This window comes from Phialemonium atrogriseum, assembly GCF_030411735.1.
Source record: "Phialemonium atrogriseum strain 8032-3 unplaced genomic scaffold QBC33scaffold_7, whole genome shotgun sequence".
Lineage (NCBI taxonomy): Eukaryota > Fungi > Ascomycota > Sordariomycetes > Cephalothecales > Cephalothecaceae > Phialemonium > Phialemonium atrogriseum.
Genome location: NW_026848144.1, coordinates 329,979 through 353,027, shown reverse-complemented (window position 1 = coordinate 353,027; position 23,049 = coordinate 329,979). Strand labels below are relative to the sequence as shown.

The window sequence follows — 23,049 nt, the reverse complement described above, 5'->3', positions numbered from 1 at the left end:
CAAGGCTCACTGGAAACCCCCTTCCTTGCGACTTTCTTACAAGAGGGCGATGGATAAGAGGAATCATCGTCACGTTCCCAAGATCCTTGCTACTCTCCCTCGTTTCCTGCGCGGGACTTATCGCTGAAATGAGTAACCCCCACCCCAACCCCCTTCAACGATGAGGAGCATGCCCAATATTGGTGTTTCATTTCCAGGTAGTCAGTGATATTTACGGCGCGAAACGCGTGATAGCCTGCATGGGATTCGCAGTCGTACTGCAGCTTAAGATGGGGTAGCAGTCAGAATCCAGCATACTCCCCAGTGTGTTCTGCAAGGCACGAAAATAAACCATTTGGGGGGGCAACACTGAGAATCAAGGGGTAACCATGTCCATGTCAGCCCTAACCCATCCTACCTAGGAAACGGCGATGAGGGAACCATGGAATGTCGGGAGAATAGCAGTTTAAAACCTGCCAGTCCCGTAGTGCAACTTCGTCATGACGACTTTGCGGGGCGGGTGTGAATACGATGCAATACTTCGGAACTCTGGGGATCGATATATCTTATCAAAGTGCCACACGTAAGCTTGATGTAGCACAACGCCGTGTTCCCATAAGTTGATCCAGTGGGACAACCCTCAGAACACACGTTCCTGTGGTTATCATTTGATAGCACCCCTGGCGATTGCCTGCAAGGGTCGTGGAGCGAGCCCTTTCCTCGTTGATCGCCTTGGATTGACCCACATTCTGGGCCGGCGCGGGAAGCTTGTTCTGACTGCAGCCAAGCGGCGCAGCGAGGGTTTACTCCGTAAACCACATACCCAGGGATTGTCAGACCCCTGAGGGATGCGTTTCCCCCCTCACGGAGCCACAGGTCGTATTATCGCGCGCTTACCGCGTGGTCATCGTGATCTGGGGATTGGAGGCACCGTTACAATGTAATATTCACCATTCAATAGTCTCGTGCTGACTCGGCAAGACGGCAACGATGGATCGCGACATTCTCACGCTTCCTCGTAGTCACCCCGGGCGAGAAGGCCAAGGGAAGCCCAAAGAGGAGCCAAAGACAATCATGCCGTGTCCTCGCCTCTCTAACTATATGCCATTCCCCAGGCTCTTGACGTCTATCAAGATGCTACCCCAACTCCCCAACTGCCTTCGTTCTCTTCACCCCCCAACTCCTCGATCTCGCCGAGGGAGGGTGCTTTCTTGTTGTCGTTCATTGCTCCTTGTTGACTCAGTGGGCCCACCGCCGAGGTCCCCGTCAAGATGCCTTCCTACAAGCAACACACCCTTTTGACTATTTTCCTTGTTATACTCTCTCCTGTCGTCCTCGCCCAAGGGCAGGATTGTAGCGCAACCAAGCTCTGTGGCACAGGATGCTGTAGCTTCGCTGGCTTTTGCGGTACGACGGATGCTCACTGCGGCGCTGGCTGTCAAAGCACTTGCGACTACAAGCTGGGTTGTGACGCAAACAACCCATGCAAAGATGGCACATGTTGCTCCAAGTTTGGATTCTACGACCTCGGACCTAACTATACGTGGACTATATTATATCCATTGCTTGTCAAGAGGAAATTTTCAGATAAATACAAATATATACATGTCCTGAGGCTGACGGAGACTACCAGATTGTAGCAGCACCAACTGTGTCGCGAACTGCGACGCAAAGTCGTACTGCGATCCCGGATACGGAGCCGAGTGGTCGGAGATTGGGGAGTGCCCTTTGAGAGTTTGCTGCTCGACATGGGGGTAAGCTATACGCTCATCATGCACTTTGATAGCTTCAGAAGGAGACATGCTGACTCGGAACCTCCGTCTTAGGTTTTGTGGGTTGACAGAGGAGTTCTGCGGTGACAAGAAGGTCAGGAGACCGTCCTGCGAAGCCTCCGAGGACTCAATCCGTCGCGTTGTTGTCGCCATCGGCGGCTGGGACTTCACTGAGCCGTGGAAGGCCACCCGGGACACATTCTCGGACCTGGCGGCCTCTGAGACAAGCCAGCGAGCCTTCTTCGCGTCGTTGATATCCTTCATGTCGATGTACAGCTTTGATGGAGTTGACATTGACTGGGAGTGAGTCCCATCCTCGCAGAGGTGCCCATCCCTACGCTACAGTTTAACTGACAATCTTCCACAGATATCCCGCAGCAGAGGACCGGAGCGGCAGGTCAGAAGACTTTGCCGAGTACTGCGCCTCGCTGACCAAGCAGCCCATCAACGGGTTTATCACTAAGGCGCTTACGCATTTCTTCATCGACACTTCGATATTCACGTAAGGTTGTAAGAGTTTATTCTAGTTAGGAGATTCAAACGTATAGTCAATTCAATTCAAGGGGTTAATGTAACTGTGATGGTTTTGGGCAAAGAGTCCGTCTGAGTTGTAGCGAGTAGTTCCATCTTTTTGTCTGTCGGCTCATGACAGGCGGGACCCCTTTCATCAGTAAAATCACTCCAGATACCTGCCCAGCTTAGGGCACCAAGCATACCGCATCAACCCCGTCTGCAGCGCAGCTCTCACACCGACACTCCTCCCCCTCCAACTCATCCGCCATCCTCATCATCTCCTCCCTCGCCCTCGCAAACAGCTCTTCATCCTGCCTATCCCACACCCTCCCCCTCTCCGCCGCCTCCTCCTTAAGCCTCCTCTCCCGCACCCGGTACCTCGCCCGCTGCTCACCCGTCTCAAGCGGCCCCACCCCCTCCAGCTCCCTCCTCCTCCGCCTCTCCACCCTCTCCGGCGTCTCGAGCGCCACGGCCGCGCCGTGCGCCTCCCTCTCCGCCGGCGTCGTGACCGCGTTGAACGCGAGCCCCCACGCCGCACCCAGCTTGCGCACCCACGGCAGGCGGCGCGCCTCCTCGTAGACCGAGGCGGGCACCGCGAACCCGTGGACGACGAGCGAGACCAAGTCGTCCGTCACCGCGTCGGCGGGACCGGCAACCACCTTGCGGAACACCTCGTCCGGCGTCGACATGGCCCCGCCCGTCACGCGCCGGATGTTGGCCGCCACCTCGTCGGGCGGCGGCATCAGGCGGATGCGGTTGCGCTCGGCGGGCGTCAGGGATTCCGGCGCCACGAGGGCCTTGTAGGTGAGCTTGCCTGTGCGGAGGAGGAAGCGCTTGTCCCGGGGTGTGAGCTGCTCCTTCCTCTCTAGCTTGCCGTTTAGTTCTTCTAGGCAGGCCTTTGCTCGAGCTAGGCCGTCCTGGTTTTCTTGGTCTGCCATGACGTGTGTGCTTCTTTCGACGGGCTTGACGCGGGGGTGAGAGGCGTGTCAAGTGTCAGGAGAGGGGGGAAGACACAGGGACTCATGGAGGGGCAGTGTCTGTGGTTTAAGTAACCGCGGATGCAAGCATTGCAAATAAGTTGGCTGTCCAGGGGTATCCATTGGCCTGTCACCACACTGCAACACAAACTGCAATGCTGTCAAACCACGGATTTCGATAAACCTTGGTATCAACGGCAGCGGTTCCACGCACAAACAATTATTTCCTATCTCTCTCATCACATCTGGTACCTAGCACCTTCCAAGAATAAGTTGAAATCAGTGAGGTCTAATAAAGACCCATAATAGGACGAGAGGACGAGTACAGTAGGGAAAGAAATGAGAAAAGGACAAAAAAAGGGCAAAAAAAGGGCAAAAAAAGAAATGTGGCGACACTGAGGATCGAACTCAGAACCTTTTCGGATTTTGCACGTTGTGAACGAAACGTCATAACCATTAGACCATGTCACCTTGAAAATACCGCTCCTAAGTAGAATTATGAATAAATTATTTGGCGGATTTGGGACCCACAACGACCGTTCTGTAAATGAGAGGCGCCAAAAGGCACTGGTGAAATACCAATCACCGTTTCTTCCCTCGTCTGGAGCTCACAAGTTTTGCCAGGGATGCCGACTTCACCGGGGATGCCTCACGGCTCTTGTCCCCCGCTGGTGGGATAGACGGTGCGCTAGCTCCGAAAAGCTGGGGCCTTGGTGTGTTGGTGAAGTCACGCATAGGCGGTCCAGCTGTCGGCATCTTGGGGTCCTGTTCTCCTGGTACGACAGGGCCATCTCGTTCTAGTGTGGCGGGCGCGTCTCGTTCCATCGTCGCATGTTCCACCGGTTCATGCGTCACCGGGTCGAGTGGTTTGAACTCGGTAGTGCTAATCCAGCGACGTACCCCGTACTCATGGTCGTCAGAATAGTCAGAGCGATCCAGAAGTTCTTGCAGGAGAGACTATCAAATCACATGCTTTGGAAGATAGGTGTCAAGGATCCATGGAAAGGCCTATTGAAATGGGCTACAGGAAGTCATTGGAGCGAAGCGTGACACAACAACGGCAGAATGTTAGCCATTGGTACGCCGGCATCTATCATGGCAGTGTTTCTGATCGGAGTTCGAGGTCAAAGACGCTGGCAAGAAACTGCGTCAGCTCTAAGGCTTTGACAGAGGCGCAATTGCAATTGCCAGCCTAATTCTAATTACAGTTCAAAATGCTCGCAAATCTTGCCCCAGTCATTTCCTTCTTTGGAAGTAGAAGATTGATGCGAGCAGAACGCCGTGACCCTGCCATTCTGACTGTGGCGATGGTCCATCAGCCCTGAAGAATTCGTTGAGATCGATCATGGGATAGACGGTCACCTTCCAGAGCTTGGCAACGGATGGTAGTTATCTTTCCTCCAATCCTCATCATCAAAAATGGCTTCCTGCCAATGTCCAGGCATCTCTCTCTTGTCCGGCTCAGCGATGATGAATCAGAGGAAGTTTGTATCCCACTCGGGTTTGAGGAGCTCAAGGAACTTTTTCCAAACAGACTGATCTGCCTCCTCATTAGAGAATGCCCCACGTCTCCCACAGAGCCAGCTTCCGGTCCCTCTCGGGCATAAGGAGCCTCAACTCCTCCCGCTTCCGCTCAAAGTATTCCCTCCACGTCGGCTCCTCAAATGCCGACTCATCGTCCCCTTTCGGCTCGGGGAGGAGATGCCCCAACCCACTCTCCTCGCACTCCCTCGCCCACGCCGCCCCCCGCGCCTTCTCAGCCTCGCGCCACTCAACCACCTGGTCCTTCCAACCCGGCAGGACCAAACCCCTGCGCTCGCCGCCTTTCAGCAAGACACCACCCCAACCCGCGCCCACCGCCCCACTCTTCTCCCCCCGCAGCAGCAGCTCCTCCGCAACGTCCCGCAGCGCCTCCGGATCCGGCGCCTCCTCGTCGCAGACATACACGACGAGATCCCGGCCGCGCACCCCCATCCCGGGGACAGCCACGTACCTTGAATCGTCCGCCAGCGGCGGCATCCCCGCCTCTCCCTCCCCCTCCCCATCACCGAGCACCCGCACGCAGTAAGCGCACCCGTTCCTCTCGCACCGCGCGCACCGCACCGCGGCGGCGGCGGCGGCGGCATCCTCGCCGGGACGGTCGAGCGAGCAGGGCATTCCGGCCGTGGTGCAGCGCAGGCAGGACCGGCCACCGCTGCCCGCCGTGACCCTCTCGCGCCTGTTGCGCCTGCAGAAGAAGAAGTTGGCGAGGCGGGTGTGGTCTCCTTCGTCGGTGGGCGAGCTTGGGACGTCGTCGTCGGCTATCCCGCGCGGCGGCGGCGGCGGGGCGGCGTAGTCGTGGGCTGCCAGGGGGATGCCTGTTATGGTTGCGACGGAGGGGGGCGCGGGAGGTCGAGATGGCGATGGCTCGGCGTCTAGGAATAAAGACGACGAGGACGACGACGAAGAAGAAGAAGAGGATGACGACGACGACCAAGCCGACGAGGAAGAAGACGAGTAGGCGGCCAGGGCAGAAGCCGCGGCCGCGTTATCGGGGGTGACGGCGCCGGCGAGGAGCTCGGTGGTCTTGGTGAGGCCGGCGCGGATATCGACCGCGGGGCGAAACGGCGAGCGGTGGAATAGGTGCCGCGTGTAGGCCCTGTCTTCGGCGTGCCGGATGGCTCGCACCGGCGCGAACCAGTTCCTCTGCCTGTCCCTCTCCGAGGCTGCGTCGGCGAGCTTGGCGGCCCGCCACGCTGGGGTGCCGACTTCTAGGGCCTCGGGGTCGGCCTCGGGCGTGGGTGTGGTAGTGGATTTGTTCATTGGCATGTTGGTGGATGTGTTGGCGGGTAAGGGGACGGGCGGCGAGGTCGGTGACTTACCTGGGCTGCTGGGAGTGCTTAGGAAAGTACTTGATATATGCTCAGGAGACCGGGTCGGGTGTGCGTTGCCTAAGTTACCAGTTGGTCCGGCCATGCTTACCTTTGCCCCTGAATATGCTGCTGCCTTTTAGTTGCTTGATTGTGTGTCTCGAGATGAAGCAAGCTTGAGAAAGAGCGGGACATGGAGATAAATAACCCCAGCTTCATGAACTGCATATAAACATACTGGCGTCGAGTAGTTTTGGGCCGACTAACAAAGGGCTTGTGAAGAGTGTGAAGGCTGATAACAAAGACGTGGGATATTGTTTCAGTCGAGAGGAACTGCAGACAAGGGGAATATAAAGGGTGGTGTCTCCCACTTCAGACAAAGAAGGCACCACACCACGGGAAAGGGATGTTGGACAAAGTGGCTCAAAAGGGCGCTTGGAACGTAAAGAGAAGTTCATTTGGCAACTCAAGCTGCTGTTTAATCAAAACTTCGTCGCTTGATGCAAAGAGAGGAGCCCGACAAGCCTGGATTCCGACCGTTTCATGATATCGAATCGCATCAAGCGCTGATATTTTCCAACTCGAGCTTTTGGACCAGCTGAAGAGTGTAAACGCATCGATTACTCCCCAACACCGAATTTTGTACAATGCTGGAGATTGACATTCATCACAGAGCAGCTTATCCGCACACTGATACCTACGAACCCTTTTCCGTCGGCCCTTCCCCCTATCCTAGCACTCCCAAAGCAGGGCAATCACTCAAGACCTCGCAGCCTCCAGCTCGAGCTCCAACTGTCGAATCCTCTCACTCTGGTCCTGGGATCCGGAGCCGACCTTCTTCTTCAGGGTATCGACCTCGGAGGTCAACTCACCGATCTTGTCACTCTGCGCGTCGATCCTGCTACTCTGGGCGCTGATTATCTTGGTCTGCTGCTCCAGGAGTTGCTTGATCTGCTCGAGCGAGGACTCGATCGACGGCGCAGTCGGCGTGCTCGCGGTCCGCGACACGGTGGGCGAGTACTGCTGCGGCGATTTCACGGGAGACGGGGGCTTGGCCTGCGCAAAAGCCGGGGTGGCCTTGATTGGCGGCGGGGCCTTTGCTTCGGACCGAACCGGCAGGGCCGCTCTCTGGGGCGGCCTCGATACCTCTTCGAAGCTGGACGTCTCAGTGTCATCGTCATCCTCCTCGTCGTCATCCTGGAATTTGTTCGCCATGGCCGAAATCGAGGCCTTTTGCTCCGAGGTCGATGGCGGGGGCGCTCGTGCGGCCACCGGCGATGGCTCGGGCTCTTTCTTGGGGGCGGGCTTTGCTGCGGCTGCTGGCGCGGGAGCCGCCGCCGGAGGTTTATAGTCGGCTGGGACTTCGACTGGCGCGCTCCCTTCGTAGACGCTCTCGAGGTCGATCTTCGGAGGGATACCAGTCTTGCCACCGAGCCATTCCCTGGCCGACACGGCGGGTTTGAGCCCAGTGGCAGGCGGATAGATATCTGCCTGGAAAGTTTCTGCTCTCCTGGGGACGGTGAAGGAGATGGGTTCGATATAGGAGTCGTTCACGGTCTTGTATGCTCGCATGATTTCATTCTCATGTACCTGATGCTGTTCAGCCTTGGTACACCATTGAGTTTAAACGGGCAACTGCTTACATTGATACCGCGCCTCGGTACAAAGGCAATACCTCTCTGAGGCTCTCCGGACTTGTACTCGGACAAGAACTCGAATTTGTCGTTTTCGTATTCGAAGTATCGGATATTTCCGTCGCTGATATTGTTAACCTATGGTACGAAAACACGCTCAGGGGGCAATGACTCTTACCCCTTGCCGGCAAGATACAGAATGTTTGAACCATCATCTGGATTCAGCGTCAGCATCAACCGGTCTTCTTTCCGGGGAGGGGACATGCTGCTCTACATACCCCAGAACGGCATGCACACGCCAGAGATGGAGTCAAGGGAGCTAAACCCGCCAATGGGGTCTTTCCGGCCGGGCTCCCAGAGGGCAATCTGCCTGTCGCTCATCCTGGAGAAACCGGTGGTGGCGATACGGTTGTGCTCTCCCATCCAGACGGCCCGGCTGTTCTTGGCGCCTTCGTGTCCGGGGTGCTCGTGTACCGGCTTCTCCTGACGGACGTCCCAGACGCGGAGCTTCTTATCTCTCGATGTCGTGACCAGGAACGAGCCGTTTGCGCTCCAGGACAGGCTCTGTACGATGTCCGAGTGCTTTAGTGTAAGGGGCGACTGTCCCGTGTTGATGTCCCACAGTTTGATCATGAAGTCGCCCGAGGCGGAGGCGAGGATGTTTTCGGCGGCGGGGTTGAAGAGGACCTGTCCGACCTTTCTGAAGGAGGGTCTGTCAGTCTTGTCCACCATTGTAGCTCCCGTCGGCAAGTAGGCAGACGTACCTCGAATGGCCCGTCAGCTTGGCGGATGGGCCGACATCCTCAATCTCCTCAGCATCGGTATAGAGTGTGAAATCCCGTGGCACCTCCCAGACGAAGACCTTGCCATCCTCGGAGCCGGAAGCAATGATGCGGTCGTTGAAGGGGTTCCAATCGGTGTCGAGGACTGTGGCTGTGTGGCCCCGGAACAGCGGTATCTGGTCTGGGAGTTTTCCGCGCTCTTCGAGGGGGATGACGGCGAATGCGCCTCCACCGCTCGATTCCCAATTGACAGAGAGATATTCGGGGTTGACCTAGAGGACCCCGCAGGTGATCAGCGCCTAACGCCATTCTCGCGCGCAATCGACACAGCTCCGACTCCGACTCGCTTGGGTGCGGCTTACCTTTACCAAGTTGGTATCCCAGGCATTTCTGCTGATGTGGATATTATCGTAGCAAAACTCCTTCCTGGTAGACTTGCCGAAGACATGTCCTGTGGGTTGCGTCAGCAGCTGATGCAGGGTTGGCCAATGCGGAAATTCGTCTGGGTTGAGGGTTGAGGGGCCGGGGGGGCTCACGATATTTCGACGCGCGAACGAAGCGGCCTGCCATGTGGGCGGGGAGTTATCCAGTTCCAAAAGCAAAGGGGCGAGTACGAGAATGCAGTTATTTACTCTTGCTGAGAGAGTTGGAGGTTTCGCGGAAGGAATAATTTGTGAGGTGTATCGGAAGGTAGGTAGCTAATAAGGGGAGGTGTCGCAACTCAGCCAGCTGTGCCCCCTTACCAAGAAAGTAGCCCCGCCTGCTCGAGCCTCTAATAATCAAGTGTGACCGGGTTGGGGGACCCAAAGTTTGTGTAGCCCCTGTTCCCGCCTGCGTTTCGAGGGTGAGAGGAATAAACCCCGCAAAAAGAAGAGCTTCGATTACCTAAATCATAGAAAGAATAAAACCACAAGAGGACTCGGACGACAGCAGCCGACAAATTAACTGGGTTATTCCCCCGACCTCTTCGGGCGACGGCCGGGTGGGACCCACAATCCACAAGAAATGACACCGTGGGATGGATCCGGGACCCCCGACTAATGCCCGGGGTGGCTGGTGCGCTGCCTGTGCTAGGTCGCCCTACCCATCGCCGGTTTAGCGCCTGTTAAACCGGCGTGGAAGTCGGCAGCTCCGCGAGGGCAAGGTTCGGGCACTATTACACCTCGAATTTTCCCTATCTCTGTATTCAGCTGGCCGTTCTTCGTCCTTCTCTCCAACATGTTTCGACGGCTGGCCCTTGACACGCTTTCTTGCAGTCCCGTGTAGCCCCTATACTGGGAGACCCAACAACGCGCAAGGTAGAACTTAGCCAACGAGTCACTCTGTGTAACCGTCGTGAAATAAGCAACCTTGCACAACACCTAGATTCAAAGAGGGCCTATCATATCCTCGGTATAGACGTAATAAGAATATGTCCCAGAAAAAAGGTAATGGTTATCAAGGTACAGGTAAACCTTCAAGTATACAAGATGAACGACTACTTTCCTCGATATTCAAAATGTATATGCCCAAACAAGCAGCCGCAACCTACACAAGGCCACCTCCCACAAACTCGGCTGCATCGAAGGGAACCAGCTCAGGAAACGCCCCAGCCCCTGCTCCTTCGGGATCAGCAACATCCCTCATCAGCGGCTCGATCAGCCCCTGTATCTCCTCGATCTGCGCCGCGACACTCGGGACCCCCAGCTTCTCGAGCGCCTCCAAGTCCTTCACCGCCGCCGCCAGCTCCCCCTCCGGCAAGGGACGCCTCCTCTCCGCCTCCAGCGCCGCCGCCGCCCCTCCCCAACCACCCTCCGGCTCCCGCTCCCCGCGCCGCCGATCCGCCCGATAAGCGACCAGGTTCCCCCTCCTCACAACAGCAACCGCCTCCGCCGCCTCCGACCCATCCACAAACTCCACCGCGCCCCTCAACCCGGCATAGCTCTCGTCATGGACGCCCCTAGGCGTCAACCTGAGCGGCAGCCTCCCCGACCTCGCCTCGGGCAGATCCTGGTGGAACCTCGCCAAGATGCCCAACCTGCTCAGCGCCCCGGGCACCGCCAGCACCGCGACCCGCACGCGGTACCCGCCGGCGTGGAACGCCTCCGCCAGCCCGCGGAAGTCGTCCGGGTGCCTGCAGGCCGACTCGACGAGCGCGTCGGCGCGCACCTCGACGGCCCGCGCGCACGCCATGGTCAGCCAGCGGCGCGCGTCGGTGCCCGTGGCGGGCGACGCGCGCTCGGGTCGGTCCGACGCCGCGATGGACGCGTAGGCCGGGTGGTACGCCTTGTACGTGTCGGCGATGAAGTGGGCCGGGGGCGGGCCCGCCCGCGCCGCCGCCATGGCGTTCTTGAGTATGGGCGCCACGCGCGTCTTGCCCGCGCCCGTCTGGCCGACGATCAGGACCGCCAGGGGCTGTCGACCGCCGTCGCTCCCGTCCTGGTGGCGGTGGTGGTGGTGCTGGATGGCTGGCCCGAGTTCGTTTGGCACGATCTCCTCGTCAAAGATCCGCTGCGACTCGGCGTCGGAGAGGACGTAGGAATTGAACGCCATGACGCCGGGCGCGAGGGAACCCAAGCACGAGAGAAGTGGTTGGGGGTTGGTCTTGTTACTGCGTACAGGCAAACGAACGGTAACTGGGCCAGTGAAATGCTGCGATGTTTAAGGTTTGAAGCGCATTATCTATATGTCTAGTAGCCGGCAAAGGGATAGAACATAGCGCGGACCTACTCACGCCGGAAATGAAAGGTCGAGACTAATGGAGACACTTGCAACGCTTATTCAGAGCTTCCCCCAACGATGGTGAAAGGAGTAAAACAAACGCTGTTGGCCAATGCCGAAAACCAAGACTTGCTTCCAAACCCCAACCCCCAAACCCCACGACCCCAAGATCTCGGGCGGGCGGCTTTTTTTATTACCAAGTACCTAGCCACATCCTCCGGAGTATTTTTTTTCTGGCGTCTCCATCCTCCGGCGTAAGCTCTCTCAGAAAGCCGATCTCTTCCAGTACCTGGTTTGTCCGGGTATCTGATCAACGCTTTATTTAACATCCCACACGTTTCAGGGCTACTAGTTCGAGAACACATGTGGACATACCAGACATGAGAGAGATTTGAGTCGGCGTCACCGGAAATCCAAGCATCTCGCCGCCGTCGTCCCAGACCCTCTGGAGACGTTTGAGGACCGCGTCACTGCCGCCAAATATTGGGTCCGGGTTGAGGGCCGAGTTCCTGATGCTAACCTGTTAATTATATTTCCTTATCAGGTTCCCCCAAAGAATTGTTAGTGAGGAGTGCCCGGTAAATCGGGTCCATGTAGGGACAGACTCAAGATTTAGGGTACTGATGCTGGCTTCTAGAAGTTCCAACCGTTGCTGCATACCAGCAAGCATTTGCTCCATAGTAACAAGTGTTTGCTGCTGCATATTAACAAGTGTTTGCTGCTGATCCGGTAGATGCCATGTGCCGTGAGATTGATATACGGTGGGTGACGGCACCTGTGCATGCTGCGACGGTGTGCCGTAAGGTTGATATACGGTGGGTGGTGGCACCTGTGCATGCTGCGACGGAGGTGGATCCCATATGCCGTAAGGTTGATATGCGGTGGGTTGTGACTCCTGTGGAGGCTGCCACAGAGGTGGCATTTGCGGAGTTGTCTTGACCTGCGGAATTGCCATGGTTGACTCGGCGATCAAGTTATGTGATGGATCAGCATCGTCCTGATCGTATATCGAAGCCATAATTTGAGGTTTGCGGTAGTTCGTGCGTTGCAAGGACGGGCGATATGGCGATAGCTGTTATGCTGGCGATGCTGGCAGGAATGTTGGTGTTGGTTCTGTTTGCGCAGTGTCAGGGGACGCGGAGGAATACCAATATATTTTTCGAAACCTAGCATCTCGGATACCTACCAGGCACCTACCCAGTAGGCAGGAACCTAGGTACCTGGTTACCTAGACAGGTAAGTCTGGGAAGCACCTTCCAGGTTCTTGCCCTCGGGAATTGATTATAATAAACGCACCTTCCATACAGGTACCTAGGCAGGTACCTCCAAGTCTTGGAGAAGAGTCCTATCACGTTACCCCCAGGTTCCATGTCACAGAGCAACAGCCTACTCCAAACTTGCCTTGACGACGGGAGGGCCCAAGGTTCACCGGTAAGCAGGCAGTCATTGTCAAGTTCACACTTCCATTGTGTATCTGGGTTTGCTTGCCAAGGGACATCCTCGACACTTGCCACCCCCAACCCATCCTTGCCTACTAGTAACCCACGCAGCAGGTCCCCTTGCCAAGGGGAAAAAGGAAAAAAAGCGCAATCCATGCGGCTGGCCGTCTCCTCCCCTGACCAACGCGCAATGTATCCCCAGCAGACAATCTATTCTATACACGTTTGGTGGTGAACTGATCAACATGAATGTAGCCTCCGAAGACAACGAAGTATCTAGCCGACCAGTCAGTGGGGGTGACGAGAGAGATGCCAGACCTAGTAAGACCGATCCTGTCATGCCACTGATGGAGGCCGGCAAGCCCCTAGCCCCTAGAAAGGGGGACCAGAAATGACTGAGAAAAGAAGAGGAAATAGAAATCAGAGAGAAATCGCTGCTCTGATGAATACATACAAGCCTCGGTGGATATGTCACCGCGAAAAGAAAGCCAAACCGTCCAAAGGGTATTCGGCCAGCATGAAATCGCATCCATTTGATCCCCACCCCCTGAAGCACACCGTCCTAATCCAGTACTAAGTTATGCGGCCCTTTGACTCCCGAGTGCCCTGCCGATGTACTCCGGAAACACTTTAAAAAAAAAGCAATGAAAACAGACCCTGAAAACGACACCACCGGTTACGGTGGAGACGATCGAAAGAAAAGACAGTGTCAGAAGTCGGTCAGGGACAAGCTGACCCAGCAGGTTGATGCACCAACTCCAATGTATGATATGATGAATGGGCCTTTGCAAAAAGTGGAAGAAGAAAATATGAGAATTTTGTGGCGGTCGAGGGAGAGCCGAAGAATGTCATTCCCATTCGGCGCACAGGCCGAGAAGGTAGCCGCGGGGCCCAGATTCGTAATCTAGCGGATATAGTCGTGTGAATCGTCACAAGTTCGCACCCAGTTCAGGAGGAATGAGATGGTACGCTGCGTGCTGTGAGGTCTCCACTGCGTCGCTGGACCAAGTATTGTTGCTGTTGATGCTGTTGCGCCTTAGAGGCTGTTGCGATCATGTGCAGCTTCTTTCGAACCGTCCCGAGTCTTCCGGTTACCATTTGGATGACTGCCCAATGTTAGCTCGGATCGTAGCTGTAGAGTCGGCAGAGGGAATGAATCCCATCATCTCACCTTTCTGGACAGCCTGCTGATCATCTGAATTCATCTCGCCGGGGTTTTCGTCCTTCGGGGCAGCCCTATCGCCCCTGCCCGCACCCGAGGTACGTCGCTTGGAAATATCATCGTCGTTGTCCAAGACGGCTTCCAACATCCTGATGGCTGTAACGTAAGAGATCTCGCAACCGGGGAGATCCTCGTTTGCAATTTCATTGATAGCGGCTGCCCGACTCATCTCCAGGGCACGATCATACATTAGCTTCTCGGCGCTAATGCCCGCCGACAGGAAGACGCCCTCCGCGCTGGCACTGCCGGCCGAATTCGCCTCGATATAATGATTGCTGGGGTGGCTGGGGTGGTCTTCGGGCAGCTGCTTTTGTGCCTCGACCAACTTCAACCTGACAATCTCGGCCTTCTCCAGAACCTCATTGAAGCGGCATCTGATCCACTGGACGGCCGAGTTGACCCTCAGGGGTAGGGTCTGGCCGTTGGAGGATTCGCGTGCCGAGGAAGAAAGCAGCCCGCCGTTGCTGTGCTCTGTCCGGCTCTTGCGAGACCACCACAGGCTGGCGATATCCATCGACTTCGCCAGGAGTGACAGTGCCTTGACATACAGCACTAGTGCTTCCTCTGACAAGGCAAGAATAGCCTCCACCGTCAGCCCGAGGTCGTCATCTGAGGCCATCCTGTCGGCAGGAATGCCGCCGAGACCATGGTCCATTGAAGGAGCCAGAGGCACAAGTTGCTTGTACTTGACCTCAGCGAAGCCATACACGACATCGCTACGCGTCGCATATTCCTCGATGCACTGGGCAACCCGAGAGTCCTCATCGACCGGGGCGCTCTGCTTTCCATCGCCGATGAGGCCGACAGGGGCGGACGGTGTCGGATACGCTGGGAACGGGCTGTAGAGCTGTGGCGGCGAGGGCCCCTTCCCAAGGACGTGTGGAGAATACTTGAACCCAAACAGGCGCAAGCTTGCATCCTGTATGGCCTTGCTAATATACGAGGTCGCCGAGCCCGGACTGCCTGATACGTTCTTGTCGTACGAGGCATGTCGGTAGTGGTCGGCCTTGCCTTGAGCAACCTGGGTGTTACGCGATGGAATGGCCGGGACGGCACCGGTAGTCGAGGTAGGGCTGCCTTGCTGGGTTGCTCGCCGGACAATCTGTTTTGATTTCGCAGATGATGATGGCCGCTGTTCTGTTAGTTGTCGGTTGGCCGCCATTTCATCTGCAAACGCATTGACCTCGACATGTCGCTTCTCGACGAGAACGTAGTCACGCTCAAAGGCGACCTCCTGCTCTGCCTGCGCTTGAGCTGCAGCCGCATCCGCCTGGGGTTTCGGTCGACCCCTGGCGTACTCGTCCACGTCGTCAGGTCGATACTCGCGGGTGGGCTGCTTGAGAGATGCGTTCGAGGCCTTATGCCTTCGCTCGGCGATGTACCCTGGCCGCGTCGGTGCTGGTACGGGCGGCTGTGGACGGGGCCGGATACCCAAGCCTTCACGACCGGGAGAATAGCTCATACCCGACTGGGGGGCCTGCTCTAGGGGGTTCGGCTTCGCCTCGACCGGAGTGGCAAGGGGCGATGATCGCCTGGGTTTAGGTGATGGAGGAACAGCTTCACGTCCCCCGTCCTGGTCCGGGGTTAGTCTTCGGAAGGACGTTCTCCGAAGAGGCACAGCTGGATCCTCCGGCTTCGTCGCCGCCCTTGCGTCCTTGGGAGTTGGGCGTTCCTCTTTCGGGATATCGTCCTCGACCAGCCCAGGTATTGCACTTGTAACAACGGGATGCGCAAAGAAATTATCGAAACTTAGACGCTCAACCGGGTTGCGCTTGAGTAACGCGCGAATCAGAGACTTCATCTCGGAACTAACGATGCTCTCCCGGGGGAACCTGATCTGGTCCTCGGCAGCCTCGATTTTTCTAAGAAGCTCAACGTGATTCCCGGCCCTGAACGGCGGCCGCCCAGTGACCATCTCATAGAGCACTGTCCCCACGGACCACAAGTCTGCCTTAGCGTCATACCGTTCGTATCGAAGAATCTCGGGAGCCATGTACAGCGGCGAGCCGCAGAGAGTTTCGGCGAGGGATGTTGAGGGAAGGACACGGGCAAAGCCGAAGTCTGCAAGCTTTAGCATCGGCAAAGAAGCCAGTCCAGCGACAGGGACGAGTGAATGATGGCTGGCGCTCAAGATCTGCTTGGTCGTCTTGTGGGCATCTCGGAACTGGGGGGAAGGAAGGAGGAGGAGGTTCTGCGGCTTGACATCTCGGTGAACAAAGTTGCCTTCTCTCAGAAACTTGAGGGCACTGGCAAGCTGTTTGAGAAAGTGGCGGATCACGACTTCGTTCAAGCCCGAGTTCGGGGCATTCGGGTACTTGCGGGCAATGTCATGGGTGGCCGGGTTTGTGATCAGCTTCTCCCTCTTCTTGATGAACAACGAGAGGTCACCAAGCTCGCAGTACTCCATAATCAAGTTGATATGCGTGGCGGATTCGACGCAGTCATGGAGGGCGACAATGTGAGGATGCCGAAGAGTCTTGAGAATCTTGATCTCCCCATAGAGGTTTTCCTTCAGTTTCTTGTTGAGCCTTGCCAGTTCGACGGATTTTATGGCCACGAGAGCGCCGGTGACCTGTCGTGAGCTATGTTAGCCGAGTTACTGCTAGAGGAAGCCATCGCCCAACGCCGCATATAGGCTCCAGAGGTAGGTGCATCAAGGCTGCCGCCGGGACGACTTCTGGAGAGAATGCCAGCATGGGGATGGGAGGTTGCATTTGGGAGTGCCTGGGAGCGGATAATCCAAAAAGGGTTCAGAAAGGGGCGAGGTCAGGGCCAACCTTGTGCCTCCCAGAATAGACCTGGGCGAAACTTCCTTTCCCGATCTCTTGGTCGATGACGAACTGGCCGACGGAATCGCCCCCATGCTTGGGATGCCTGGACGAGGCGGAAGAAGAGGCTCGGTCAGCCATGACTTCCTGCAGAGGGTTGGCGAGAGCAGGAAACGAGCTGGGTTGTACGGTAGCCCGGGGGCTTATAAGGGTGGGAGGTCGTTGGCTGTTGGGGGCGTCGTCATGTACACGTTTGGAGGATGTTTGATGCAAGGCGAGATGGGTTGATGGATGGGGGGGGAGGGGGTGGTAGGTAGGACAGAAGGCAGGTAGATCGAGCTCAAGGGCGGCTTGTGGTCGGTGTCAAGGCGACGGTAGGTTTCCGATAGGTCGAGGTTGAAGAAGGCAGAAGCCAAGTCGAGATCGGACAGTGGGGGGGGGGGGGGAGGGGGGGGCAAGGTAACTGCGGTTGGGAGTTAGAGCGATGATAACAATGATGCTGCCAGTTGGAAGATGAACAACTGACAGACAGGGCACTCGGCTTTGGATGGAAGCTGCAGAGCCTCGTCAAAGACCTCAAGGGACAGACCTGTATGTCTGGGGTACTGGGTGAGCCACAGAGGTTAAGCTCTGATAGCTGGTGTCACCTCGAGTCAAAGCTCCACTGACAATCCAAGACCAACTGAATGACTCGGAATGGGCGATGTGCAGAACTGCTGTCTCGCTGTCGAAAGGGGACAGGATGAGGGAAGAGAGAAAGAGGATGAAGAGTTGGAAGATGGGCGAGATAATAAATGTAGGTTAAGTAGGGTACGTAGGTACCTAAGCTAGGTACGTTCAAGGTTGAAAGTAAGAAGGTAGGTACTAGGATGGGCGTGGGTAGAATGGAAGCGACCGTGAGACTGAGGTGGATGACGACGGGCAACTTCTAGGGGACCTTCGATCCTGATTTGGTGGCGGGCTCAAGCACCTAAACCAGCTGGGACAAGGCGGCTCGCACAGCAGATTTAGGGGAGGCCTGGGCAGCCGTTGACGATGACTGACAGTCACTCAACAACAGCACTCGTGATGCGACGGAGACCATGGGACAGAGTGGGGGGTGGACCCCGGGCTTGGGTGGCCACAACAAATGGACGTTTCGTCTGAACGTTTCGGAAGTGACTGCCAGGTAGCTCCGCGAGGCTCATCAAGCGGGCCGGTACTCAGGAGCTACTTCCACGGGTCCCGTGAGTTTTCCAAATCGGTACCAGACTTAGCCCCCTACGGAGTAGCGTATTCTTGCTCTCATAGGTCGGAGGCGCCAAGACGGTATCTGCGATAAGGCTTTCCGACAACATCGCCAATCAAGGTTTTCTGTGAAGGGCGCAACGGAGAGGTTGAAGAAGCTTAGGTTGTTAAGCGATCCCCAAAAGCTGCTGTGCTACGTAACGTTCTTGATCTAAGCTGGCTGCGCAGGCTCGTGGGCATCGCGAGGACAACGCTTTGCGAAGAGTCCAACATCCCTGCTCCGGGCGAATCGCCACGGCGTTGGCGTGATGCGCCGGCTAATGCTCGCATTTGATGCCTTGGAATCTTGAACCTCTGATCGCGCAATGAATGCGTGATCATTGAAATGGTGGTTCTTTCTACGTATCAACGTACGGAAGTACGAAAGCAAAAACCTTCGCTCAGGTTAGTTACCGACGATCTGTCTAGATTCGTCCATACACGCTAGCCATACACTTCCAAGTAGGTACACCACAGCGTGCGCACCTTAGCTTTCACGGATGTGGGGAGCTTGCTGATGGCATCACGACGGAGAGAGTCTTGCTCTTGAAAAACCCTTATCTTGTGGCCAGGTACCTAGGTAGACAGTTTGGAAGAAGAGAAGACACTTTATTTCCAGAAGTGCAAGTTAAACGTCCACCTTGGTGCTAATAAGATGGAACCTACCTACCTAACCTACCTACCTAAGGTAATCATCGTGGATTATTATTTTGTATGTACATAGGTACATACCTATCTATACATACAACAGACTTCTAATATCAGACATATCAGATTCATCAATCCGCTTGTCTCCTTCTGTGTTTCCTAACACCCAGTGCCTATTATCTAGCCACTGCATACCTGACTATTACCTAATTACCCAGGCACCTTACATATACACATGTAGGTAGACGGGCACCTCGCTGCCAGTTTTGGTGGAGTGAGTCAGGTGCCGGTGTGTCAACGATGAGTGGAGGTGGCCCACTCACATCCCTCCTGCTGGTCTCGCACGTCATTGGCTTTCGAGGCTCTGCAACAGTAACCTCAACGGCTTGGTATCAGAAACGGGAACCAACCTGCCCGTTATTCTCTGGGGTCTGGACTCTGGAGTGTTCCCCCTTTCTTGCTTGGCCCTGTGCCAGTGCCTTCCACGTACGCAGTACATAGCAGCAGTCTAGGTTTGCTGCATACCATGGGTAAGATCCTAGTGATCTAGCTTGTAGTCACCTGCTGCCAAGCCACAGCAAACTCAAGTTGCGGGGAGGTCACCTCAGGATGGAAGGAAAGCCGCGCTCATGAGAGGGCCAATGCTGGTGCAATAGATCCCTCACGTGCCTACGTCTCGACAAGTCGGCAAGGCGTTTCGACTCGGGCTAGCACTACTACATCCCCCCTGTTCGGCAAATCGGAGAGAGCCTGCTGTCCATGCACCTGCAGAACGCCCGGTGTGTTGTGGGAGTTCCACTGTGAGCAGCGCGAGGGAGGCGCTGAGGGTTGCAACCTGCCTGGAATTGGATGGCCAATCACCATCTGCATGAGGTGAGGCAGCCACTGATGACAGCTCCGGCCAACCTCGTTTGGTTGCAAGATGGCCGCATGTGTGAGGCTCCCGGCCTCGCTAGCTTGAACCATGCGCCACGGAGAGATGCAGCTGCAGACAATTTCACTTTATTGTTTTTGCCTTTTTTTTTTGGTATAACAAATCACGCTGCATGGCAATGTTGTCAGGCCCATGAGGGCGCCACGTCTACCAGCCTCTCAGGCTACCTAGCTGCGCTTGCATCCACCATCCATGCACAATTCAATTGATGGGAACATGGGCCAATTTAGACAGGGGCCCCTCGTTGGCCCGCTCGAGAACACCTCGGTATGACAAGCCTTCCAACGAGTCAGAAGCCTCGACATCAAGAACCTCTTAACCGGTCCAGCAACCGGATCATCAACCCGAACCCCCCTTACTCCACACTAATGTGATTCGGCTTTCTCCGCCGTAGGCAACTCCCTCAGCGACTCTCCAATGAGAGTGAGAGCCTTCTGCAGCTCTTCTTCTGTGATGATTAACGGGGGAGCAAATCGGATAATATTGCCGTGAGTCGGTTTCGCCTGTTACGCTTAGCCGTCGTTCGTTCTCCTTGGGGAAGTCCTCGCTCGGACCACAATCACCTACCAGCAAGCCCTTTCGTTTTAGTAGAATGCATAGATCCCAAGCTGTCCTGCCAGCAGCAGCCGACTCGTCTATGACCACGGCGTTCAATAGGCCCTTTCCACGTATCGTCTGGATGATGGGCGATTTGAAGGACGCAACACCCTCGCGGAAGATGTGACCCAACCGCTCTGCCCTGTCCATCAGCTTCTCCTCCTCGACCAGCTCTAGCGCGCGGAGCGAGACGGCACAGCCAAGGGGATTCCCCCCGTACGTCGACCCGTGGGTGCCCGGCTCGATGACGAGCATGACGTCTTTGTTGCCGAGAACGCAACTTACGGGATACATGCCGCCCGAGATTGCCTTACCCAGGGTCACCAAGTCCGGCTTGACGCCCGCCCACTCGGAACATAGCATCCGGCCGGTGCGAGCAATGCCGGTTTGGATCTCATCACAGATGAAGAGAACGTTGTGCTTCTTGCAGAGCTCCGCAACCTTGGGGAGGTAGTCGTCGTCCGGGACGACCACTCCTGCCTCGCCTTGGATGGGCTCGACAATGAAAGCCGCCGTCTCCTTCCCATGTGCCTCCAGGACAGCCTCCAGGTCCGGAATGTTGTTGTATCGAATCGGCTTCCCGGTGGATGGATTTACAGCCCCGATGTTGGGCACGTACGGTCCGTAGTTATCCCTTGATTCCGGGTCGACGGACAGAGAAATAGCCGTCATCTACCTTGCGAATTAGATGGTCGACCAGACAAACACACATTGACTTACGGTGCGGCCGTGGAAGTTGTCAGACGCGGCGAAGACAAGAGCCTTTCCCTGCGGAACCTTCTTGACCTTGTACGCCCACTTCCTCGCAATCTTTATAGCCGTCTCGACGGCCTCGGCGCCGGTATTCATGGGCAACACCATGTCGTAGCCAAACACCCTCGAAACCTTCTCAGCCCAGACCGGGAAGACGTCGTTGTAGAAAGCTCGCGAGCTCAGCGTCAATCGACCTGCCTGTTCGGTGAGGGCTTTGATCAGCTCGGGGTGGCAGTGGCCTTGGTTGACCGCACTGTAGGCAGAGAGGAAATCGAGGTAGTGCTTGCCCTCGGGGTCCCACACGTTGACCCCCTGGGCTTTGGAGAAGACGATGGGGATCGGATGGTAGTTGTGGGCGGCGTACTGGCTCTCGGCAGCAATTGCTCCCTTGGTAGAGGTCGCGTGGTACCTAGAGGACGGCAGCGGCGAGCCACCGCCGTTCTGGCCATCTTTGTCTGCATGCGGCGCCATGTTGATGTTTCGGGATTACAAGTGGGTGTCGACGTTCAAATCGCTGGATTGGTATCTGTTTCTGTTTCGTTTCCTTCGTGTCGAATGGTAATAGAGCTTGAATTGATATTGATTGGCACAAAGTAAGTCCTCTAGTTATCCAAGAAAGAGCTCAGCTGACTCTGGGATACTTGGGTATTCTGGAATAGTTGTACTCGTGAGAACGACGGATAGATCAGGGGCGGGAGTCTCAGGGGATTAAGTAGGTAGCTTCCAACAACCTAAACCTCCCATGTGTTCCTTTGGAAACCGCCACTATACCCCTAAGTGCAAGGTCGCCGGGCAGCTGTTGGAACCAATTGGCCGCCACCACCTGACCGAGCGGGGACAGTGCCGAAGGAAAGCGATACCTGTACCAAGCTACTTCCATCTCCATGCTCCGTTGATCCTGGCAGCTCTCTCAACAGCGTGACATCAATCCGGAGTAAATCCTGTCTGAGTGACCGAGCCTCTCACGCCGCCACTTTCACCCCTCTCATCTGTTCTAGCAATCCAATTTTTGGAATGTACCTACGAATTGAGGTCATAGGCCCGCCCACCGATAACGGTCATGCGGGGTTGATGAGAACCGAGAAATTGAACCAATCATACCCCTATTAATTACCCTCACAATGCAAAGCCCAGCCTGCCCGCCTACCCAATCAGAACAGACATAGCAACTGCTGGGGATTTACGAACTACCTATACTGTACCAGCTGTGTAACACTCAATGCCAGCTGTAAGCGGACAGCACACTTCTGCACCAGATGCGAGGTGTTCATCAGCTCAGACAATAACAACCGGAGATGCTTCACCGGGTGGGATTGTAGCACGAGCATCCCAGAAAATTGAATCCGATGAATCCTGCGGAAGGGCCCCCTCCCAAAGGAGGTTCCAAGTTTGACTCCACATCCCGTCCTGCTCCAAAACTTCATCCCGAAGTTCTCGCAGCTCAGTCGAAAGATATCCTCTCAGTCCTCCTTGTCCTCCGGTTCATCAACGCTCTTTGTGTCCGGACCTTCTTTCAGCCTGATGAGTATTTCCAGGCCCTGGAACCAGCATGGAGCATCGCGTTTGGCGGGCAAAGTGGAGCTTGGCTCACCTGGGTACACACATACCCTCATCAACTCCAGCCCCCTTTTGCACTCTGTTTACACAGTAGCAGGAATGGCAGCACCAGCTGCGCTCGTCGCTGCATCCGGCTCTGTTTGGGGCCGCGTACATGATTGCCGATAAATTTATGAGCGTCCTCCAGCTCTTCCCGCCATTTAGGGCTCTCATCCTAGTTGCGCTCCCAAAAGTGGTTCAATCAGTATTCTCGGCACTCAGCGACTTCTATACATGGAAGTTTGCAGAGAAGATATATGGCCAGGGTAGCAACTCGGCATGGTCCGCCGTGCGTAACTTCTCTCTCAACTCCTGTGGCATTGACCTGACCAATTCAATTATGCTCAGCTATGGATGACAATCTTCAACCCGTGGCTCTGGTATTGCTCAACAAGGACATTTTCCAACTCGATGGAGACGACTTTGACCGTGGTGGCCCTCTATTACTGGCCGTGGGAGATCCTTGGTGACTCTAGAGAGAACAAACAGAAGCTATTCCAACAGAACGGCACCATCAGCAGGTTTGGGGGGGGGGGGGGGGGGGGGGGGGGGGGGGGGGGGCGGGGGGGGGGGGGGGTGGGGGGGGGGGGGGGGGGGGGGGGGGGGGGGGGGGGGGGGTG

At 56.1% G+C, this 23,049-nt stretch overlaps 9 protein-coding genes and 1 non-coding gene across 10 annotated transcripts in view; 2 read left to right on the top strand and 8 right to left on the bottom strand.

Annotated features, from left to right (window-relative positions):
* Window positions 1-1,470: 1,470 nt before the first annotated feature.
* Window positions 1,471-2,314, top strand: QBC33DRAFT_568087 (glycoside hydrolase superfamily; the record flags this gene model as incomplete). The annotated part of the gene is made up of 4 exons (XM_060430504.1): window positions 1,471-1,489; window positions 1,613-1,733; window positions 1,806-2,054; window positions 2,119-2,314. The coding sequence occupies 4 exons, from the start codon at window positions 1,471-1,473 to the stop codon at window positions 2,255-2,257; spliced, it is 528 nt and encodes a 175-aa protein (XP_060285339.1). The 3' UTR covers window positions 2,258-2,314.
* Window positions 2,287-3,696, bottom strand: QBC33DRAFT_532343 (uncharacterized protein). Its single transcript, XM_060427368.1, has 3 exons — window positions 3,456-3,696; window positions 2,703-3,391; window positions 2,287-2,566 (listed from the first exon to the last, which is right to left on the bottom strand). The coding sequence occupies exons 2-3, from the start codon at window positions 3,200-3,202 to the stop codon at window positions 2,539-2,541; spliced, it is 528 nt and encodes a 175-aa protein (XP_060285338.1). The 5' UTR covers window positions 3,203-3,391; window positions 3,456-3,696; the 3' UTR covers window positions 2,287-2,538.
* QBC33DRAFT_t29 lies at window positions 3,629-3,712 on the bottom strand. The gene has a single exon. It is a non-coding gene; the product is annotated as a tRNA-Val (tRNA).
* A 1,080-nt stretch (window positions 3,713-4,792) lies between these two features.
* On the bottom strand, window positions 4,793-6,049 carry QBC33DRAFT_557177 (uncharacterized protein; the record flags this gene model as incomplete). Its single annotated transcript, XM_060429786.1, has 1 exon — window positions 4,793-6,049. One exon carries the CDS (start codon window positions 6,047-6,049, stop codon window positions 4,793-4,795), a length of 1,257 nt encoding a protein of 418 aa, XP_060285337.1.
* Window positions 6,050-6,522: 473 nt separating this feature from the next.
* Window positions 6,523-9,177, bottom strand: QBC33DRAFT_342980 (uncharacterized protein). Its single transcript, XM_060423772.1, has 7 exons — window positions 9,043-9,177; window positions 8,869-8,957; window positions 8,489-8,778; window positions 8,003-8,424; window positions 7,903-7,939; window positions 7,734-7,848; window positions 6,523-7,680 (listed from the first exon to the last, which is right to left on the bottom strand). The coding sequence occupies exons 1-7, from the start codon at window positions 9,074-9,076 to the stop codon at window positions 6,850-6,852; spliced, it is 1,818 nt and encodes a 605-aa protein (XP_060285336.1). The 5' UTR covers window positions 9,077-9,177; the 3' UTR covers window positions 6,523-6,849.
* A 689-nt stretch (window positions 9,178-9,866) lies between these two features.
* On the bottom strand, window positions 9,867-11,353 carry QBC33DRAFT_609846 (zeta toxin-domain-containing protein). The gene has a single exon (XM_060432407.1). It carries the CDS (start codon window positions 11,036-11,038, stop codon window positions 10,034-10,036), a length of 1,005 nt encoding a protein of 334 aa, XP_060285335.1. The 5' UTR covers window positions 11,039-11,353; the 3' UTR covers window positions 9,867-10,033.
* On the bottom strand, window positions 11,339-12,353 carry QBC33DRAFT_532330 (uncharacterized protein). The gene is made up of 3 exons (XM_060427367.1): window positions 11,812-12,353; window positions 11,582-11,715; window positions 11,339-11,512 (listed from the first exon to the last, which is right to left on the bottom strand). Exons 1-3 carry the CDS (start codon window positions 12,222-12,224, stop codon window positions 11,400-11,402), a joined length of 660 nt encoding a protein of 219 aa, XP_060285334.1. The 5' UTR covers window positions 12,225-12,353; the 3' UTR covers window positions 11,339-11,399.
* Window positions 12,354-13,593: 1,240 nt separating this feature from the next.
* On the bottom strand, window positions 13,594-16,776 carry QBC33DRAFT_557174 (kinase-like protein; the record flags this gene model as incomplete). The annotated part of the gene is made up of 3 exons (XM_060429785.1): window positions 13,594-13,751; window positions 13,817-16,439; window positions 16,645-16,776. The coding sequence occupies 3 exons, from the start codon at window positions 16,774-16,776 to the stop codon at window positions 13,594-13,596; spliced, it is 2,913 nt and encodes a 970-aa protein (XP_060285333.1).
* Window positions 16,777-19,848: 3,072 nt separating this feature from the next.
* QBC33DRAFT_447490 (putative ornithine aminotransferase) lies at window positions 19,849-21,304 on the bottom strand (the record flags this gene model as incomplete). The annotated part of the gene is made up of 3 exons (XM_060424431.1): window positions 19,849-19,986; window positions 20,051-20,752; window positions 20,801-21,304. 3 exons carry the CDS (start codon window positions 21,302-21,304, stop codon window positions 19,849-19,851), a joined length of 1,344 nt encoding a protein of 447 aa, XP_060285332.1.
* A 451-nt stretch (window positions 21,305-21,755) lies between these two features.
* Window positions 21,756-23,049, top strand: part of QBC33DRAFT_532311 (glycosylphosphatidylinositol anchor biosynthesis) — a 2,975-nt gene continuing 1,681 nt past the window's right edge. Inside the window, exons 1-3 of the mRNA XM_060427366.1 lie at window positions 21,756-22,428; window positions 22,488-22,718; window positions 22,778-22,950. Of these exons, the coding sequence (XP_060285331.1) occupies window positions 22,180-22,428; window positions 22,488-22,718; window positions 22,778-22,950 (653 nt within the window). The 5' untranslated portion in view covers window positions 21,756-22,179. The remainder of the gene's footprint in view (window positions 22,429-22,487; window positions 22,719-22,777; window positions 22,951-23,049) is intronic.

What these genes read in the sequence shown, in the direction of transcription:
- QBC33DRAFT_532343 (XM_060427368.1), bottom strand. Translation starts at nt 3,202, where the DNA reads ATGGCAGACCAAGAAAACCAGGACGGCCTAGCTCGAGCAAAGGCCTGC. An exon ending in ACGCCGGAGAGGGTGGAGAG is followed by an intron (nt 2,567 to 2,702) that starts GCGGAGGAGGAG and finishes CAGGATGAAGAG; the next exon opens with CTGTTTGCGAGGGCGAGGGA.
- QBC33DRAFT_342980 (XM_060423772.1), bottom strand. Translation starts at nt 9,076, where the DNA reads ATGGCAGGCCGCTTCGTTCGCGCGTCGAAATATC. An exon ending in AAGCTGACGGGCCATTCGAG is followed by an intron (nt 8,425 to 8,488) that starts GTACGTCTGCCT and finishes ACCCTCCTTCAG; the next exon opens with AAAGGTCGGACAGGTCCTCT. An exon ending in CGTGTGCATGCCGTTCTGGG is followed by an intron (nt 7,940 to 8,002) that starts GTATGTAGAGCA and finishes CGCTGAATCCAG; the next exon opens with ATGATGGTTCAAACATTCTG.
- QBC33DRAFT_609846 (XM_060432407.1), bottom strand. Translation starts at nt 11,038, where the DNA reads ATGGCGTTCAATTCCTACGTCCTCTCCGACGCCGAGTCGCAGCGGATC.
- QBC33DRAFT_532330 (XM_060427367.1), bottom strand. Translation starts at nt 12,224, where the DNA reads ATGGCTTCGATATACGATCAGGACGATGCTGATCCATCACATAACTTG. An exon ending in ATCAGTACCCTAAATCTTGA is followed by an intron (nt 11,716 to 11,811) that starts GTCTGTCCCTAC and finishes GGTTAGCATCAG; the next exon opens with GAACTCGGCCCTCAACCCGG. An exon ending in TCAAATCTCTCTCATGTCTG is followed by an intron (nt 11,513 to 11,581) that starts GTATGTCCACAT and finishes AGCGTTGATCAG; the next exon opens with ATACCCGGACAAACCAGGTA.